Here is a 21,214-nt window from a genome sequence, read left to right on the forward strand (position 1 = left end):
CACAAATTCTAATGGAGTACCTAACATTTTAAAGTAACCCCTCTCCACCCCACCCGCCCAAAAAACCCTCTACAAAATACAAACATATGCCCAAAACTGATCCTGAAAATTCCTGAAAATTTCGTTAAAACCTCACAACCATTAACATTATAGGAAATTACTTGGACATCTATGGAAATTTCAGGCAATTATTTAAAAAATTCTGATCTCAGAATTGTTAGTATGTTGTAGAAAAACCCTAACATTATATCCTCATATGTACATGCAGGGTTTTAGGAGGTTAATTCTTTGTCAATTCCCCCGTGCTAAACCTTCAACAGCTTTAAGGCCATCAGCACTTTTACTGTAAACATTATAATTCACTAAAACCATGGAATAATGCGAGTTGACACATCTAAAATGAGACATCTTTAGAAGTTTATGTGAAACTTTTTTTGCCTTTATTTTGTTAGACAGTGTTAGAGTTGTAAACTGGGGAGGGAGAGGCTGGGGAATGACATGATGGAAAGGAGCCAATGGTCAGCCTTGAGCTGGGTCGCTATCTGAGAGGAATTAGCCCCGGTATATGAGGTGCAACCTGTAGCTAGGCCATTAGCGCCCTCTGGTAAGATTTTTTTTTCTTTTAAAGAGTTATTTTGGGCTTTTATGCCATATGCCTTGATTTTCAATAGGAAAGTGTTAAGAGTCAGAAACTGAGTAGGCAATGACATGAAGCAAAAGAGCCACAGGTTGATTTTGAGCCATAGCCTCTTGCTTCAAGGACAACCACCTCTGTACATGGAGCACATGAACATAACCACCACACTACTGGCACCACATAAGAAACTTTAAACAGTAAATAAACAGCTCAGGAACTTGGATAAAAGTTTAACAGATTTCCTTTTTAGTATCAGTAAATGAGAAAACATCAATTAAACACTTTAAAAGAGATTGTTCACTTCTGTTTATTTCTTCAACATCTGAGACACAATGAACACGTAGAGGTGATGTGAGCTCATCAGACACACACATAGCAAGGCATTTTATCATCTTAGGTCCTCGCACTGAATCCCTGATATCAGCTTTAGGAGCAGGCGCTCGTTCACTCTTAAAAGGCACCTTAGACCGCCAACAGCTGTATCAAACATTTTTCACAGATACATTTGTTGGCACCAAGGCAAATAAGTAAAATGGACAGAAAGTTTTCAGCAGCAGAAAAAGAAGCTTTACAGGAAACACAACAGGCCGCTACATTTCCTCTTTACGATTGCATCAGAATCCATAAAAATAGGTTAAATACATAAAATGGGGCATTTATTTCCTTACAGATTTTTCTAAAATGTGGCACAGCACAAAGTCTTTCATGATTGCACATTAAAGTACACAGCAAAGAAAACTTTCTTTTTGAAGCTTATAGAGCTTCATTTTCATGAGTTGCACTCCAGTGTTTTTTTCACAGAGAAAGAAACACAAGAACTTCATCCGTCTGCTCCCTGAAGGTGAGAGTTCAATAAGAGACAGAAATGGCACAAATAAAGGAAAATCTCTAGGGCACAGCAGGTCCAACATTGCCTTGCTGACATGTATTTATGATGAAACAAGCTACAGCAGAAGCATCAGTGTCATTGCTGTCACTTTATATATATCTGTATATTTTTGTACTTGTTCCACCATCCTCTTTCCCCACAGTTAGTCTGGTGCTTCTTGCTAAACAGCGCCCTCTGCTGGTGTTAAAGCATTACCAGATTTCTGTCTGCGTGAATTCAGTTGGTGTTACTCTCTTCTGCATGGATTTACTTAAATCTGAGCATCTAATGTTGTCATGGTTTATCTGATGCTAAAAACGTCTTTAAGGCTGATGAACAGCACTTTAAGGTGTGATGAGGTTTGGCATAGCTTCATTTAAACTCATCATAGAATGATTGAAAGGTAAAGAGGTGCAGGTTTAAATATAGGGAGGAAAGTATAAGAAAAAGGAGAGAAAAGGCTCAGTGTGTATGAAGGCTTATCAGAGGTTCTGCTGGAGGAAATGCAGCAGTGTAATCTCATAATGTTCTCCAGACTCTGGACATCGGATGCTGTGTCGCTCATTGGGATAAACCTGGAAAAAATACAAAACACAAGAAAGACAACATGTTATATCATTTTGGGCTGAGATTGGTTCCCACTTTATTGTCAGTGACATTTTTTAATTTATATCCCCAAAAAATTCCCCTTTGGAATCTCTCTGCTTGGTGTCCAGCCACACAGTTTCCACTGCTCCAGATTCTGTGTGCTTTACACCAGTCTATCTGGCGCCTGGCATTCGACCTGATGATGTGAGGCTTCCATGCAGCTGCTCAGCCATAGAAACTCATTCCATTTAGCTCACAGCGCACAATTCTTGAGCTTACGTTAATGCCAGTGGGAAATCAGAACTCTTCAGCTATGGAGTCAGCAGAGCTTTAGTGACTTTCATGCATCATGACCGCCCTCTGTGATTCTATGCGATCTTCCGCTTTGTGGCTGTTGTTCCTAAATGCTTCCACTTTCTACTAATATTACTTACAGTTGACTGTGGTAGCATAAATCACAGTACCACGCTTGAAGTCACTGAGCTCTTCAGAACGACCCATCTCGTATCACAAATGTTTGCAAATGGAGACTGCATGGCTTGATTTTATACACCTGTGGCAATGGGTCTGATGACTGAGACACCTGAATTCACAGGTTTAACACAATTATGTTGTGACATTCAGCTTACAGATTTGAACTCTGAGTAAATGACGTACCTGCAGGTTGTATGGCTTCCCTGCCCGGATGAGCTGAGACACCAGGAAGTTGGTGTGGAAAAAGTGCACGTTCTCATCTAGAAACCCATGAAGGATCATCAGTCTGTTGGGCCTGAGATTAAAAACAAGAATCCGATTTTAGGTTCATTACTCTGAATGTGAGTGAAGCCAAGAGGAGAGCAGAGTCAGATTAATGTTATACACTAAATACTTCAAATCTGCACAAATAAATTAATTACTGTAGTTTCTTTGGAATTTCCCCTTGTGGGACTAATAAAGGAATATCTCATCTTATCTTCTTTGTGAAATCTGCCTTGAGTAAGAGGATACAAAAATAAGCAGTTTAATAAAATATCATAGTAGTGGTCATAGGAGAAACATACAGTAAAGTGCACTGAATTCAAAGGTACAAGAGTACATAAATATAACAGTTTATATAATAAAAAGGTCAGCTCTCACTCATTGGGGAGTTTGTCAACATGCATGGCGACAGAACACGCTTCATATCCTGTCTGGTTTTTTTCAGGTGTGTCCAAATAGCGCTCTGTATAGCCGGTGTCATATGCCATCCACAGCGTCACAGGAGCTCCTGCAATCGCAACCTTGACAAAGACAAAAAAATAAAAAATAAACAGTGCTTAACAAATTTATTAGACCACCATCAAAAGTAAGGTTTATGCCACAGCTGCCCTAAATTAACAGCATTGGTAAAAATTGTAATACCAAAAACATTTTTTATGTTTCTGCAATGGTTTATACACCAATATGTAGAAGCTCTTTAACCAAATTATATTTTTAATGATAAAATAGAATTATTATTGTTATCCATGAATTTTCAAATTTACTGATTTACAAAAAAAAAAGAAAGAAATAGTAAAGCACATTATTATTTCTTGATTAATATGTCAAATTATAGTTATTTTATTTGCATTCCTGAGGAGAAAAATGAGTTTTAGTGGTTGAATGTTATGCTTGATTCATTTCTGACTTCTCAGAGAAGCCCAGTGAGCCGGCTCAAATTTGGGTCTAAAAAGGTGAATTCAGTTTGAAATTCCTCATTCCTGTTCAAAATGGTAAAATGTGGAGAGCTCACTGAAGATGAAAGAGTCCGGATTAAAGCACGTCATGATGCTGGATGGTCTCTGAGACAGGTGGTCTAATAAATTTGTTAAGCTCTGTATGTACATTTACAGAGCAACAGAAACTAAAACACACTGAGTTGAGTATTTGGTCTAATATCACCGATGTATGAAGTCTTCAGGTTTTTACGGTTAGAAGTTATAGAAACTGAAATGAAACTCTTTACAATGGATAAAAATAACCCAGCATTTTCCACCAAATTTTCCATCCATAATCCACCTAAAAGCAAAATAAATAAATAAATAAATACATGCCTAAGCTGTACCAATTCCAAACACGTCAAAGACTGATAACTGATCACTTACGGTGGTCTACTTCTTGCTTACTCTCTCTATGTTTCTATTGTCACACCAACAGACTAAGCAGTGGTCTTCACCTTAAAGATGTCAGGTCTGTGGATGAGGCCCATCAGGGAGAGGAAACCTCCATATGACCAGCCATGGATGGCAACTCGACTCAGGTCCACAAATTTGTACTTCTCAGCGACATAGTGCAAACCCTCCACCTGGTCCTCGATCTCCACCTGACCCTGAGGAGCAGAACAGAGAGGTGACTCTGGCATTAACATTGAAAACATTTACACATTCAAATTTACACAAACACCTCAAAAGCAGTGAAATATAAAATTGGAGAAAGAAGCGACAAAAGCCTCTAAATGAAGAAAATATCTTTGAACTTTATTGTATATTAATATGGTCACAAAAACACAAGTGAAAATAATAATTAGATTTTTAAAGATGTGTGAATAAAACACTGAAAGACGATTACCATTTTGTCTTTCACAGCTCCTTCAAACTTTAACCCCCGCTGACAGGAGCCCCGCCCATCGATGACCAGCACAGCGTAGCCGAGGGACGCCAGTGTGCTGAGCCGTAAGTACTTCAGTCCTTTGTAGGAGTTGTTCACCAGCTGCACCTGAAGCAGAAATAAAGTTTATCCACAAGATCCACATAAACATAAGGTAGTTATCTTGATGAATAAGGATGTCAAACCTGTGGACCACCATACACGAACATGACGGTGGGATGCTTCCTGCCGGGGATCAGGTTCTGAGGTTTGTATAACATGCCATACAGCTCAAACCCTGACTTCCCTGTGAAGCTGAAGATCTCTGGAGGCACATGGTCATATGGGGAACCTGTAGAAAAAGACAAAACCCTTTGACTAACACACTTTCATGTTGTGGCTAAACTGCTGCCACACATTTTCATTTATTATAAACAAACTGTTTAACTTTTTGGCATCTTTTTATTTTTACCTGTTGACTCCATCATGCTTGCCCAGAACTGCGGCTCTTTGTGCAGAGGGTCTGTGTCTGAGCCGTTCAGCTTGTAGATGTGCACACAGGGAGACGTTGTCAAACTGCTGTAATGACTGATGAACATGTCAAAGGTCTGTGTGAAAGAAAAACAGACGAGAAAAGGTTTGACATTGTTTAATAACCTTGTTTCTATTAAAATTTGTGGATTAAAAGAGCTGTGTACAACCTAATGTAGCAACGCAAACTGCAATACTTATTTATTGTATTAATGTGCCAGAAATGAGAGTATTACTCTCTTTTAAAGCACCAGTGCCCAACCTGGGGTCCAGGATTTCCTTTGGGGACGCTTTTGGGGGAGATTGTAGGGGGGATGCCAGGCTCTGTCTGCTCTAAGGTTGTTAAAATTAGATTTACTTGTATAAACTAAAATCATGATAAAATACTTAGTGATAGATCATACAACAGACTTAGTTAAACACCCTTGTGTGTAGGGCTTTTTTGTTTGGGTATAAACAAATGAAACAGCTGTACATTTTGAAAGAAATATATCACTATTCTCTGTTTGGGACCCTGGGGGCCTCAGCTCCTCTTAGATACTAGTAGGTGGGCTCAGATGAAAATGCTTATGCAGCATTTAAAGGTAAAATGCACTAGGAGACTTCAAAAAACATTTAAAACTAGAAAGACAGTGCAGACCTCCGCCATAGCCCTATCTCCCAGTAGTGAAGAATCCTTAAAAAAATTCCTGGATGCAGACAGTGATCCGGATCACTCCCAAAATCTAATCAGTTCTTCCTTATGCCATTTGTGACATTTCCTGAAAATTTCATCAAAATGCATCCTGAACTTTTTGAGTTATGTTGCTAACAAACTAACAAACAAACTAACAAACCCTACTGATCACAAAACCTCCTTGGCGGAGGTAATGAATCAGTAAAAGTTTAATTTTTATGTCTGTTTCAGGTTTCAGAATGTACTTTGCTGTAGGCAAAAGTCTCCTCTATCAATGAAGGGCCAATTTGTCCTTGAATTCTGTTCATAAAACGTTAATATCAAACACTGATTTAAGCTGTATGATTACTAATAGTGTCACTGCTTTATGAAAACTGCTGGCTGATTATTTCTACAAAGGCTAAGGCTGATCTGATTCACAATGTCATTCAAGGCCACTACAATATCAGAGATGTTAAGGGAGGACAAAGGGATCCCCCCTCAGTGCCAGGCCATTTTCAGAGGTAGAAAAAAGACTTTAAACAGGTGAGAACGAGATCAGCTAAGCCAGCAGAGGAGAGCAGGGCTGTGTGTGCATGTGTGACTGTGTGTCTCTTGCTTTCCCACAACGCCAAAACACGCCAGAATAAACGGGGGCACCGTGGTGGTATCAGTTTGAATGTCCTAGGGCACAGTGAAGGGAGAGCTATGTTATAGCGCTGTCACAGAAATGGAGTGTTCATACGCTGAACGGTACCATTTTCAGTTTTAGTTGTCTGAAGTTTGAATGAAAAAGAAAAAAAAAACCCTGCAATGTCAGGATACCTGGCTCACTGAGCAGCTGTGTGAAAAGCCTGGTTTGGTTAGTCGGACGATTTCTCCCGGTGAGTCATAGCTGACGACGTAGAGGTGATGCTCCAGGGGAGAGTCTTTGGTTCCCTGAAAATAAACCAGCTTGGCTGCCTCATCCACCCAAATCTGAGGATTAGACGAGCGCTGCACAAACACCAACAAGCAAGAAAAAATTGTTGTTGTAGATTTTGTTCAGACACACATAAAAAACTGTATGACATGAATTTACTAATTAATTTTATTCTGTGGCTGTACATACTAATATTACTCCAAACTTGTCCTTATCTATTTACAGAATTTCAAGTGAAGTTCTTTCTTTTGAAGCACCCCAAAAAATGGACTTTTCTTTATATCGTTATTAGACCCAAATTTAAGTGCAGCTTCTGATCAAAGGCTCATTATTTCATTTATTGAGTGTATTTGACACTTTATTGTATAAAATAAGTCAAAATTGCACAGTTGGATATTAAACTATTGTTTTTTTTTCTTAAAAATAAAAGGTGTTTAATTCTTTTTTTCCACTTTTTTGTTACGGAAACTCAGAAAAACAAACTTTTCTCATGATAGCACATTGTTTACTGAGAATCACTGTTTGTTTACTGATGCCACTCTTGTCACAATAAAACCTTGACCACAAAGGTGAGATTTACCTTTGCTCCATGATTGGCCAGCACCTCCCACTCCCCGCTGGTTAATGTTACTTCCTCTGTGACTGGACACCTGAAATCATCTGGTGAGAGATAGGAGGGTTGAATAAAATGACAGATTAGTTTACTTTATATAAATGAGTAATTAATGGATTTAAGTATTCTTTTTAAATGTAAATAAGACATGAAAATGAAAATAAATGCTAACCAACTAGAATTTAATGGATAATTATGAGCCAACATTCAACGACATGACCTGTCTATTACCTTTTTTCATGTGCATATACAATATTGCAATTTTAACATTGCAGTTAATCCTTTTTAATTCACCTTTCCCCGCCACAGTATTCACTGTAATTAAAGATGCCATAAATATATTTTTCTCTTTCTCTCAATTTTCTAATCATCATAGGTTTTAAAAGAGGAAAAATAAGCAAGTGATCAGAAAAACAGTGACATGTAGATGCTAAATGTTCCCAAACCTGCCTGAAAATTTAAACTCCCCTGAGCCCAAGCATGTTCCTAGTGTTGTCCCCATGTTGTTGCTGTTACCTTCAGAGTGTGTGTATCCTTTTGCCCAGTTGTGGCAGCTCCGCTGTAACACTGAGGTGATCTTATACAGGTGGCAGAAACCTGTTTTCGACTCATTCACTATGATGAAGCTGATCTCATCATCACTGGTTTGGATGAATGGATAAAAGATGTCATGAACCTGAAAGAAAAACAGTTGATTCATGTTTTTCTCAGAGACAGTTTCAATGGAGTAAACTGAGAAATATGGTCTATAACAAACAACAAGTTGAGTCTTGAAAAAGTGTTTTGATTGGTCTCACATTGATCCAGATGTCGCTGCTCTCCTGATAGACGATGAAAGGATGAACATTGTCTCCTAGAGCCTCCAGACTCTCCTGTCTGCTGGCCTCATCCTGATTGGTGGGGACGAATAATGCAGGGGGAAGCAGGACCACCTGGAGGTGCTGCTGCCGCCGGTCCATCATCACCGCCCAGGCACTGACACACAAGAAGAGAAGTGATGGATGTGAGCATGTAAAGTATTCTCACTTCATTTTAAATATTTTGAGTTTGATTTTTTTTCTTGGGTTCTGGAGAAAAGGCTGTTTGTGGTCATTTCTAAGTCAATCCAGATTAAAAGACACTTACTATTTTCCATCTTTGGTCCATCCAGCTCTGGTGATATATTCAATATTAGGGAACAAACTGGTGAAGGGAACAGGCAGCTCTTTCTCTTGTGTGCTCACAATCTGAGACAGAAAGAAAACCAAGCTGTTGTTAGAGAGTTTTCCGAGAAACTTTGGGTAAACTAATACGTTTTTAGGGCACTGAACAGGAACTCACTTTGCCGAGATTGTCTGTCCTGATTTCTGCTATTTTGAGAGTAATATCAGGATTCTTGCTGCCTGAATACAAACAAACTGGGTTACATACCAAAATATAAACACATGGCACCTCCCAGAAACTTTTCTGGTAGGCTCTACTTTCTTCTAAAAAAATGTTCTCTACTTTATTTTATGCAAGCTGTGTATTTTAAGTTTAAAGGAGTTCAGGCAGCAGAGCTTGCTGCAGGAACTGTATTGTAAGTTTTCCCCCTGGTTTTACTTCTTTTGTGTCTCTTTTAACCTTTCAAGGTTTGAGCAGATAAAACTGTGAGACAAAAAATGTAAAAGATTGCCTGGTGGCTTAGAAATTCTTCCTTCAAGTCTGACACATAAATTGACAGCCATTGGCCTTACGATGTTGTTTTTATAATCAATTTTACCTTTTTTCAATTATCTGAAAATTGTCCCGAAGTCACTACTAAAATAACAATTGTGTCCATCTATGCTCAGATGGTTGACTGCTGAAAGAATATAACATTGTGTGATGTTTTGTGGGATCTTTTCTTAAATAATCAAAACTGGTTGACTATTTAAAAACATCGTCAGATCCTCTAAAGCCTAACTGAATCTAAATTAAACAAGGGAATTTTGATTAATAGTAGTTTTTAAATGCTTTAAGTGCATTTGGCTACATTATTGTATCAATATGTTAACATGCAAAATGTGTTAGAGTGTTGCTTTATCTTTCACTAAGGGACTGATTCATGTAAAAAGAATTGTAATTTGTTGCATAGATTTTTAAGATTGAAATAGGTTATTACTAATTTGTTAGATAAGATTCAAAATTATTAAGTTCTGGAAACTTTACATACAAAACATCAAAACTGGCAATGGAAGTGAATATAATGAAGCTGTTCAGGTAAGAAAGGGTGAACTTTGTTAGAAAGCAAACAGAGAGACAGAACTCAAATAGGAAGCAAACTTGCACATAACTGGACAGAGATAACTTTACTGGTCATAACTACATCCAGCAGTCTACTGGTTGGAGAATTTCAAAGCCCTGTTGCAAAAAAAAATTCCCCAAACCAAGCAGCAATAAGAGAGCAGATGTTTAAAGAACACACAGAAACAGCTTGAGTGCAGGAAATCTGGTTGCAAGCATAAAGTAGCAGAGCAAATCTAAACACAGAAAGAGACTCCTGTGAAAAGACACACTAAAGTGACATCTTTATACGTACAATGCCTTTAGAAAGTATTCACCCCCTTGGATGTTTTACTCTTGTATCGATTTTATAAATCAATCATTGTCAATATAATTTGGCTTTCTTTACAAAAAAAACCTCTTTATGTCAAAGTGAAAACAGAATTTTACAAAGTTATGTTATCTAAATAAAAATACGCAAGGTAAGATAAGTGACTGCATAAATATTCACCCCCTGGAAGTCAGAATTTAGTAGATTCACCTTTGGCTGCAATCACAGCACTGAGTCTGTGTGGATAGGTCTCAATCAGGCTTGCAAATCTGGACACTGCAACTGACTCTATTCTTATTTGCAAAACTGCTCAAGCTCTGTCAGGTTGCATAGGGATTGAGAGTGAACAGCCCTTTTCACGTCCTCCCACAAATTCTGTCTTAGATTAAGGTCTGGGCTTTGACTCAGCCACTCAAGATTATTCACCATGGAGTCTCCCCCATATGCCTATTGATGAATTTGAGTTGAGACTGAATTTGGGTTTTCTTCAACAGTGTCTTTCTCTTTGCCACTCCCCCATAAAGCTTTGACTAGTGAAGAGCCTGGGCAACAGTTGTTATATGCAGAGTCCCTCCCATCTCAGCTGCTGAAGCTTGCAACTCCTTCAGAGTAGTCATAGGTGTCTTGGTGACCTCTCTCACTAGTCTCCTTCTTGCACAGTCAATCAGTTTGTGAGGACGGCCTGATCTAGGCAGACTTACACATGTGCCATATTCCTTCCATTTCTTTATGATGGATTAACTGAAATCCAGGGCATTTTCAGTGTTTTGGACTCTTTTTATTTATTCCCTGACTTTTACTTTTCAACAACCTTTCTCTGAGTTGCTTGGAGTGTTCTTTTGTCTTCATGGTGTAATGGTAGCCAGGAATACTGATCAACCAGTGACTGGACCTTCCAGACACAGGTGTCTGTATACTACAATCATTTGAGGCACATTCACTGCACTCAGGTCATCCCTATTTCACTAATTGTGGGACTACTCACCAATATGCTGAACCTCTGTTGAATTAGGTCAGTCACTTTAAAGAGGGTGAATATTTACAGTATACAGTCACTTATTTTACCTTTCATATTTTAGTTAAACATTACTTTGAAGAAAGTGATTTTCATTTTGACATTAAAGTTTTTGTGTATATTTTTTGTCAGATAGATAAATTGTATTGACCATGACTCATTTAAAAAATCAATAAAAGGGTAAAACATTCAAGGGGGTGAATACTTTTTATAGGCACTGTAGCCTGTTCTTACTGTAACAAGTGTGGGAAGGGAGTATTATTTCCTAACCTTATTTTACTCATGACATTTTCTACTTGTTTTTATGTTCATTCTGTCTACTTCGTATAAAGAGCTGCATGGAAACGTCTCATTTCTAAGCATGGTTCAATGCATCTCATTGAAAAAAGGTGCTACAAAAATTACCAGAGTAGATTTCTGGATAAAGGATGTGAGAAACAGACTCTCTTTAGGGCTGGACAATATATTAAGATAGAGGACTTTACCCACATGACACTCTGTTTGAAATGTTTAGTCTATATGGAGATTGCTCCTTTCATTTTTGAAAATTTTACTTAAGGAGCAAATGTTTTTTACTTCATGCAGGTGGCTGTTAATAAAGTGCCTGTGTCACATTTGGCCCATTTTGACTTGACTAAGAACTTACTTTGCTTTCTCTTGTTTCTTTACATGAAAAAAGATTGTGTTACCCCATTCAGCAAAAAAAAAAAAAAAATACTGAAACATTTTTTGGTCCATATTGCTGAGCTCTAACTCATTTATTTAGTATCATGCAATAATGACAACAAAGAGTTTTTTAAAAAGTGACCCTGCAGAGTTTTATTTGAAGGTTGCTGCAGGTGATACATCGATCAATGCATCTGCTTTTTAACTTAAAGAACACAAATAAAACCAGGAAACATCAATCCAATCACATACTTTATGCGTAAATAAAAAGCTTTATTGTGTGTGTGTGTGTTTACCTGCACGTGGATATCTGTAGACATCAGTCTTGCGTTCCTCCAGCGCTGGGGATGGTACATGAATGATCTCGACTTCAGACTCATCTACTTCCTCGTACAGAATCTGTAAAGTTTTACCCCCGTCTGATTCTGCACCAGAGAGAGCAGAGGCACTTTACTTAATGAAGAATGACACTTGTCCAGCAAATGAAGATATAACATTATAAAGTCTACTTATGATTATGATCATTGCTAAAATACCAGTCTATGTCTCCCTCACTCACCTTCTCGTGATGCAGGTGACCACCAGTATCCAGTGAAGCGGTCAAACTCTTCTTGTGTAACAAAAGTGGCTACACCTGCCGATTTGGGGTCATCTTTTGGGTTATCGATACCTAAAATGAAAAACAGAATAATAGAAATACTGGGTAAAAATATTCGTTCAAGGCAAGAATATCTGAGTGCCTGAGTCCTGACCTTTATGGCAGAAGGTTAGCCTCCTCTCTTCGCCCGTCTCAATGCTGGTAACCCAGATGTCATTGTTGTTGATGAAGCCAATGAAGTTGGGGTCCCCGTGGCAGATTTTGGGGTCCATGCGTGTGCCTGAACTCTGGCTCTTAATCTCAACAGGGTCCATAGGAGACGTCTGCTCAAACCCAAAGAGAAGAGGAGTGATATCAGAGGTTTCTGCTACGAAAGGTCCACACTGACCAAACTATCACTAACAAGGAGAATGAGCTTGGAAATAGAATGGCATTTACTACTCTAGAGTCTGACTAGAAGGGATTTTTGAGGATTGGATCAAAAAAAGTTGATTCTGTAGGGATCAAGATATCTAAATAGTGGTTTATGTTTTACATACATTTCTTGTATTTGTCGAGAAATGTCTGACGCCCCTTAAAAGGCCCTGTGAGTGAGATACGGGTATCTTTAGGCAGGAATGTTGGCAAAGAATGAGAATAATAACCATAGATATTGTTGATTTTGTAAATATTTATTCAAATAAACAATGATTAAGAAGTAAGAGTAAAACTTCCCAAAGTTTCTTCTAGTTTTTTTGAAAGGATTTTCTTACCATTTTAGACCCCACACTAAATATCTTTGGGTTTTGGACTGTTTGAAGAACAACGCAACACCGAAAGTAATTATATTTTGTATTTTTAACTTTTTCATGCCATTTATGTAAGACATAATAAACCTGGATTTAATTTAGTTGATTTTGTTGATAATAAAACTAATAGATAATTGCTGTGTTAATTTTGCTGAAACTGACATTTTAAAGTAAAAAAGCCTTTTTGTGTTAAGACATACCTGTGATAGAGAAATATCTGAACATCCCCTGAATGATGGAGGAAGTCTATGATAAGTTTAAGATACATTAATGTCCCTATTTTTACAGGATCCATTAACAGAGATTTCATACATGGCTGTAAAATGACACATCATCCTCTTTGTGTCTGAGGTCAAACCGTCCTTCAACTCACAGTTAAGTTTTTTTTCCCTCCATCGCGGCAATAGTACAGACTGCTGTTGGCCTGGAACAGGAAGAGTCCGCTGGGTCGGTGATAATCATAGGAGGTGATGCCGGACACCCCCAGACGCTTCCTCTCTCGCAGAAGCTCCTCTTCCCGTGAGATACCCCCACGGTGAGGGCTAGCCTGAGGTCAGAGGTGAAAGGAGGACACACAGTGTGACAAAGCTGTTGAGTGAAGTCTAGTGAGGTCAATGTCAAAGGGAGTTTGCTTAAATCTCAAGACAGAATAGCTCTGTACCAATAAAAAGATACAAAACATCCAGGATATATAAGGTAGTTTTATCTCCTGGGGAAGATTTAAAAATTTAATGTACTGCATCAAGAGGAAAAAGGTCAATATAATAAGACTATTTTACAATTATCCCTTCAACACTGCTACCATCAGGAAAATATTCTGACTAAAGGTGACAAAAGGAAGAAGACAAGAAACCTCTCCTCACCTGAAAGTGATCCAGCAGTGGTTTCCACGACAGAACAAACAGAGCATCCTGACGGATTTTCTTGGGAATGTCTGAGTAGAGTAAAGCGTTTTCCCTGCTGGTGTAAGGCATTCCTATCAGAACAGAAAACAGACACGTCAGGCCAGTTAGGTTTTATCAAGAAATCTGCTAACAGCTCATCTGTGTGTACAGAACAATCCAACAGACTCAACCTGCTTTCTATTCTAGTTTAACTTCATCTAAAGAGTACAGAAATCTGGTATCCTTCCACCTAATCAGAAATATTTTCTGTTATAACATACCATAGGAGTGAGAAAAATATTCAACATTAAGTTGGAGGTCTTCCATTTAATAATGGCATTTTATTTAAAGGATCTAGGCTTGATGGCCTGGTTTTTTCTTGTTTATTCAATGCTTACTAGGTGTTTGAGGTGACATTTACAAGAAAAATAATGATGTTCAAGTAGTGCACAGAGATTTGTCCCCCCCCCCCCAAAAAAAAAAAAAAAAAAAACAGCAGTTGATTCTGCAGAGAGGCTAGAGGGAGATTTCACCACTAAGGACACAATCTTCAGACGACTTCTGGAAAGTTTGACACTTATCAATAGTTAAAGATGCCACGTTTTAAATAAGTGATAAAATGCTCCATTATTTCAATGATCAATGGGACTCAAAAGTACTGAAACTTTAAAAAGACGCTCAAGGTCTTCAATCATGTGTTCTTTATACGCTGAAACGAGAGCAACGTCTTAATAGCACAAATAGATTGGCATTGCTTTGGCACTGTAGCATTGTCCACGTATTTGTGCTATTTAGACAGTGTGCAGGGGTTAAGAGGGACTTGTGGCTTTGTTGCTGAGGTCTTGAAACAGGCATGGATGTAGTGTGACTTTTACTAGAATCAGCTCAAAGTTTACACAGGTGCTATACAGGGTTTGCCAGCATTGTGAGTCAATAGTTACTACTGTTTAGCTACCAATAAACACATGTGCAATTACTTCCACTGTTTTAAGCTCCACCAACAAGAACAAAATTGAGATCTTCAACCTCAAATGTAGCAAAGTTAAAATGGCACAAGCAGAGACTATCAATACATTAACAAATATAAATACTGATCATACTGACCAACTGAGGCTGGGCAGCAAAATCTCTGGGTGTGTAAACCTATCTGTACACTGCATAACCAAGCTACCAGAAACTGGAAATCATTTTTACACATTTAAAAAAGCTGCTCCAGAGGCAGCAAAGAAATGAAACAATTTGCAGCAATCCTGTACACTGATGCTGCTGCAGAACAGAAAACAGAAAAAAAAAGGCTAAATGGTTTTACGTGTTCTCCAGTACACACTGAAAAGATGTATCCACCGCAGCTGTTTGGACATCAAATGAGTTTGAGAACAGTCGCAAGCTGGCAAGTCTGACTCACCAGCTGTATTCACAGATTATTCACAGAGGCCTGCTACCTCTCAAAGAGCCTGAAAGGAAGCAGCTGAATCTGCAGGCTCACTTTAAAGCCTCCATATGAGAGCTGAGTTCTATTCATTTATGACACTTATTATGAAAAAATGCCATGTTTTAATTTCAGTTCCTGCAGAAATAAAATTACATAAATAATGAATCCTGTTTTCAACGTACTGTCCTTTGGTCCTTGAACTCACCGAGGTAGTAGATGCGGTGGGAGTGCGGGCTGGCCTCATCCTTCTGGATGAACTGGAAGTCGTGCGGTGCCTTGTTGATGACGATGCCTGTGTTCTTGCGGCTGTTGTGGATGATCTTTCGCAGGCCGTCCCATGTGTGCTTCTCCACATGGAACTGTGTGGGGTTGACATCTTCCATCTCCACCACCTCTGTGCTGTCTGACAGCTCGTCCACCCCCATCATACCTGCCAGTGCGTCCCCGATGCTGTGGACACACGCTCAGACTGATCAGAACTACAGATAATCAGTAGAAAATCAAAGAATACACCAACATCTTTGATTAAAGACAAGGAATAGCAATTTTTCTATGATTGATGTTCTGACAGGAGGCTGCTATGCTTTGGTCTTCTGAGCACATAATGAACCTGCCAGATTAAGTAGTTTTGTAGGTAAGTAGGTAAGATTTCAGTGAAGATCCCTTAACTTTATGAAGTGACATCAGCTGAGCAAAATACAAACTTGTGTAATATTTCATTCTCAATCAAATGTGAAAAAACAATGCACTTTTTTGTCAGTCTTGTCCGTATTTGGTAATAATCATCATATGATAGCATGAAAATATGCTAAATTATGATACTAATTGCTATCCAAAAACCTGCTATCCAAAAGCACTTAGCACCTAATTGCACCCAATTAAAAATAGCTACAAAATGCTTAACATTGAAAAGACAAAGCAATTATGAAATATAAGAGATAAACAATCACAATGGGACAAAATAGAATAAAACAAATCAGGCAAATAATATCATTTCAAGAGTAAAAAATTTCAAATAAGTAATTTGATAAAAGATACATATTTTTTAATACCTCAAATCTTTCATTATAAAGAATATGGATTTGGCTTTCTTTAAAGTGTAAGTGAACCCCAGCTCAGAGCTAACTCTGCCCACTTCAGGATTTCAAAAAATGCACAGAAAGAGGGCAGTTTGGTACTGAGAGGAGGTGGGGGGGGGGGCATTTTTTTTGTTTGTTTTTTTATAGGATGGGGTTTTCCAGATGAAGTGGAAGTGAAAGTGACAGAAACACAGAGTCCCCAAGCACTGCTGTCCCATAGTGATCCTTTGAGGTGGAGGATTTCCCCCTCCAGAATCCCCTGAGGCAGGCTGTGAAGTGGTGGTGGACCATGGTGGTCCTGAGCACTAACTGTTCGGGCCGTTGGCTCCTGCACCGGCGTTACTACAGCTGTAGCTCTTGGAGCTGAAGCAGTGCAGGTGCAGGCAGGAGGGGATGGGAGTGGTCTCTGAATGGTAAAGTCAGTTAGAGGCAGTAACATGCTACCTTTTACATAGATGGTAGGTTTCTACATCACATAAGCCCCACCTTTTCAGAGAAGATTTTTCAAGGCAGATGTCCGTTTGAGCTTATTAAAAGCCGTAAAATGCCGATTTTTATCAGTTTGGTGCAAATGTCAGAAATAACAGTAGCACTGATGTGTTTTATCATAGTTCAGTCAGATACTCAAGTGCTGTTAGAGTTAAATGTTAAAGTGTTCACTACCTCTTTAATAACTATTTGAGCAGAAAAGCAGAAACGTCACTAAATCAGAATGAAGGATTAAAATAAAAAACACAAGAACCAGACAGCTTTGAGGTTCCTTACCTTTTCTGTCCGTCTTCTTTCTTGTCTTCAATTTTCAGCCTCTTTACTCTGTGCATTAACCGTTCAACAATCCTGGACCAGACCCGACACCCTTTGAGGAAACCAGGAGAACACATTAGAAGTGAAGAAGTCAGACGCAGAGTTTTGATTCAAATCAAAACCAACTCCAGTGTGTTAAAATAACAGCATCTACTCCAACCGACAACAGAATGATTCACACTAATGAGTTAAAAAACAAAACAGCATCCTTAGCTGAGCCAACATGCCATGGACAGGGAAATTGTTACTGAGGTGACAGCCCACTCCTGGGCAGACGTCCCCATGATGTTTCATTGAAGGAGCACTGCTCTTCAGCCACAGTGCCACGCTCCCAGCTGTGTGTTCCTGATACAAAGTCTCTCTGAAAGTGACTTAGCTGCATGACGCCGACACTCGACGTCTGTATCATTACAGTGGCAAATGTTACACTGTTACTCCACATTTTACTGAGGCCTGCCCACAATAGGCTGTTCAGTTATTCAGGGGCTTAAAGGAAGTGCAAATTCCACAGAAGTTCAATCACAAAATACAAATCATCTGCTCTGGTTGCAGCTATCAGGACAGATCTCGTACTTGATGGTTAGAGTTGAATCTTCTCACGAGGCTTTGACATAGCGTTAAAAGCTAAAGAGAACTTTATCAAGTGGATCCTGAGTTAAGATCTTTCCTCAGTGGCTAAAGGTTTTAGTTTTTATCATCATTGTCTAAAATGAATTAGGAAATATCAGCAAACTGGATATCTGCAAAAAGCAAATATTGTGCAGTCCTAAGATTTTTGACAGACAAATTTTACTGCACTGTGGAGCAGTGGTTAGCACTGTTGCCTCATAGAAAGAGGGTTCCCAGTTCGAAGTGCTGACAGACAGGAATTTTCTATATAAAATTTGCATGCGTGGGCTCTCTCTGGGTACGACTTCCAACAGACCAGAGACATGCTTGCCAGGTTAGTTAATGACTCTAAATTGCTAAAGAGGATGTTACAAGTGTTACTGGTTGTCTCTGTACAAGGTCTGGCTATTAAATAATGACAATATGCTTATGAGGATAAAACCACATGGTTCACAGTCATGCCAAGTCTTATACATTAAAGGCTGGGTTTTCAGGTACAACTGCCGTAAGTTTCAAATAAGTGACATCTTTAGTTCACTGCTAGTGACAGATTGAAGTGCACATGTTTTTGCTGAGGTGTCAAAAAATGATTAGCTTAGAAGTTGAGCAATGCATTAACTAAATATTTTAGGTGAAACTGAACAAAACAACCAGATCTTTTTGCACATTAACTGAGGTGTATAGTGAACACTGTATGTCACATGCGTTTGTTTTTGAATGGCATAAAAGATTTTTCAGATCGTCTGAAATGATGGACGACTCAGTATAAGAATGATAGCAGGAATGGTCTCTATTCATAAAGAGACAGTTCGGCAAATTTTGCATGAAAATTTGAACATGACAAAAGTGTGTGCTAAAGTTGTCCCAAAACCTCTGACTACTGATAGAGTAAAAACGCAAGCAAATATGCAGAGATGTTTTGGAACAACTGGAAAGAAACAATTTTTTATAGAGAAAGTAATTACATGTGATAAAACTTGGATCTTCCAATACGATCCTGAGACAAAACGGCACTCAGGGCATTGGAAAACACCATCATCAAATCAAATCAAATTCAAGGCAATGTTGTTTGTTTTCTTTGACATTAAGGGGATAAGGGCTGCACTGTGGCGCAGGGGTTAGTGCAGGGGTTAGCGCTGTTGCCTCACAGCAAGAAGGTGGTATAGAAATGGATGGATTTAGGGGATAATTTTGGAGTTGTAGGTTCCAGAAGGTTCAGCAGTGAATCAACACAATTACAAACAGGGATCTAGAAAAACTGCTGAAGACAGAGACCCCAACTGTGGGAAAAAAAGTTTTCATCAAGACAACGTGCCAGCTCACACTGTGCTCTTAGTAAAGCAGACTCAAAAACAAATCACAGTGCTTGATCACCCTGTCTTTTCACCTGGTCTAGCACCATGTGACTTTTTTTCTTTTTCCTAAGATAAAATTTGTGCTCAGAGTTTTGAGTCTGTGTCAGAAGCTAAGAAAGGACTGAGGTCCTGAGACAACTGTCCAAAGAAGACCTACTGCATTGCCTTGATCGGTGGAAGAAGCGGTGTGTTGATGCAGAAGGGAGTATACTGAAGGAGAAAGACATTGAATAAAGTCCATGTTCAATAAAATTGTATAACAGCATTAGTCTTGTTTTTTTTAATAGCCATATCACGTATGTCAGCCCTTCGACTGACTGACAACCAGTCCCGGGAGTACCCCACCTCTCACCCCATGACAGCTGGGAGTGATCCAATCACCTCAACAATCCCAAGCAGGGTAAACAGATAATGAACAGCCATATCGATATAAACTGTCCATACTTTTACTGATTTAACTACATTCCCAGACATAAGGATATAAGATTATCTCAGCTGGATAAAACTTATAATCGGATTTTAGGTGCCAAAATGCCTTATGTAAAGTACTCTGGGTGAGTTTGTTTATTAAACCTGCCTAAAAATATGGCTTAACATACCCTTATATGAATGGTATCTCAGGATATACTATACAATACTGTGGGGTGTCTTGATGTTGACACAACTTGGACATAAGAACATAGTTTGAGAACAAAAGTCATTTATTCTTGATAGGGCCTTTTTTTCTGTTAAATAGTGTATATTTCTAAAAATGAAGGCAAATATTAAATTCTTTCAAATGGATTCAGACTGCACCGCTTTCAAAAGGTGATACTTCATTCTCTGGTTTTCTCTATCTGTATTCTACATGTTTCTGGTGGTAAAATAAAACATTTTACACAGTCTACATTTAGGACCCAGCTGGTTTTAGGTGAAGTTTGATCATTTGTTCCTGTTCTAGGGGGAATGCAATAACTTTGGCAAGGCTTACTTTGTCTGCTCTGTTTATGTCGTCAGATGTGACACACCAAGCAGAGCAGAAGTTGGCAACACCCCATTTTAACTCTTATATTTATAGTATTATCTCATAATATACAGCATGCAGTTATAGGAGAATCAAAGTTTTGTATCACAGTAGTTTTACTTTCCTTTTAAAACATCGTCTATTAAATGTTAAAGGCTCATAAAGTAAGTGACATCTTCACAACACAAAGACATCAGTCAAACTGGACTATTCCCCATTCTTCACTAGTTAAAACCTCCTGTACTGTACTATCAGAGCTAGCTAGTTAGCCGCCCATTAAGCAGAGGCTTACGTTGGCTAAAATCAGTTAGACATAAACAAATCCAGACAGTAAATACTAATTCAATTAAAGCTTACACTTCGAGTCCAAACAGTGATAAGCCTTCTCCTTATTCCCAAAGAAACGCACGGATGTTAAAGGACGAGCAGAGCTGATGTAAATTCATGTGAGTCTACTAGTTTCTACAAAGCAGGAAGCTTAATGCTAAAATGCTAACAGACGCGGAAGTAGATTGAAAAAAATTCTAACGTTCGGAACGTGCCAAGACGTTCAACCTTTGAACAGGAAATGATCCGCCAAGCTCGGCATGCTTTTGTTTTTATTTGCAGATTTAATTTTGCGACAGTTTGTGTGTTTAGCTTTAAGTTACATTTCTGTTATATTGTGGGAAAAGAGCCCTTCAAAATCAAAACAGTTTAATTTTTTTCGACACCTAAATATTTTAAACACGTTTTCTGCTTGTTCTTCAAACGTGAAAGCCTAAAAATGTAACCTAAAACAGTGCTGGTTACTTCCTCTGCTTTATGGATATGCATTGTGAAATTTCATCATTAAAATTCCTCTGTGTATTTCTTCCTTTCAAATGTCAAATCTAGCTCTGCATGATGTATACCCAAAGCTTCTTCAGGCCCAGTCACATATCTAGACTTCAGTATAAATGATATAAATGGGACAGACAGAAAATATTCATACTAGGGATAAGGTGTTTAAACAAAATACAAACCCCTCCACAAACAAAAAAAGCTGGGA

General features: G+C 38.6%; 1 protein-coding gene across 1 annotated transcript; it reads right to left on the reverse strand.

Moving 5' to 3' along the window:
- Positions 1 to 926: 926 nt before the first annotated feature.
- On the reverse strand, positions 927 to 20,699 carry LOC121512452 (dipeptidyl peptidase 9-like). The gene is made up of 21 exons (XM_041791729.1): positions 20,542 to 20,699; positions 17,179 to 17,269; positions 15,540 to 15,784; positions 13,882 to 13,994; positions 13,392 to 13,565; positions 12,385 to 12,553; positions 12,192 to 12,302; positions 11,929 to 12,057; positions 8,718 to 8,779; positions 8,523 to 8,623; positions 8,195 to 8,372; positions 7,914 to 8,073; positions 7,365 to 7,444; positions 6,688 to 6,858; positions 5,149 to 5,284; positions 4,883 to 5,028; positions 4,659 to 4,805; positions 4,267 to 4,419; positions 3,210 to 3,352; positions 2,751 to 2,862; positions 927 to 2,080 (listed from the first exon to the last, which is right to left on the reverse strand). Exons 2-21 carry the CDS (start codon positions 17,232 to 17,234, stop codon positions 1,988 to 1,990), a joined length of 2,679 nt encoding a protein of 892 aa, XP_041647663.1. The 5' UTR covers positions 17,235 to 17,269; positions 20,542 to 20,699; the 3' UTR covers positions 927 to 1,987.
- Positions 20,700 to 21,214: the final 515 nt, after the last annotated feature.

Source organism: Cheilinus undulatus, linkage group 7, assembly GCF_018320785.1.
Source record: "Cheilinus undulatus linkage group 7, ASM1832078v1, whole genome shotgun sequence".
Lineage (NCBI taxonomy): Eukaryota > Metazoa > Chordata > Actinopteri > Labriformes > Labridae > Cheilinus > Cheilinus undulatus.

Bases quoted from the DNA above. Each gene is read 5' to 3' on its own strand.
- LOC121512452 (XM_041791729.1), bottom strand. From the start codon at position 17,234: ATGCACAGAGTAAAGAGGCTGAAAATTGAAGACAAGAAAGAAGACGGA. The intron at 5,029-5,148 runs GTAAAAATAAAA...CTTTTTCTACAG, and splicing joins AAGCATGATGGAGTCAACAG to GTTCCCCATATGACCATGTG. The intron at 2,081-2,750 runs GTACGTCATTTA...TATTTTTTCCAG, and splicing joins GGAAGCCATACAACCTGCAG to GTTTATCCCAATGAGCGACA.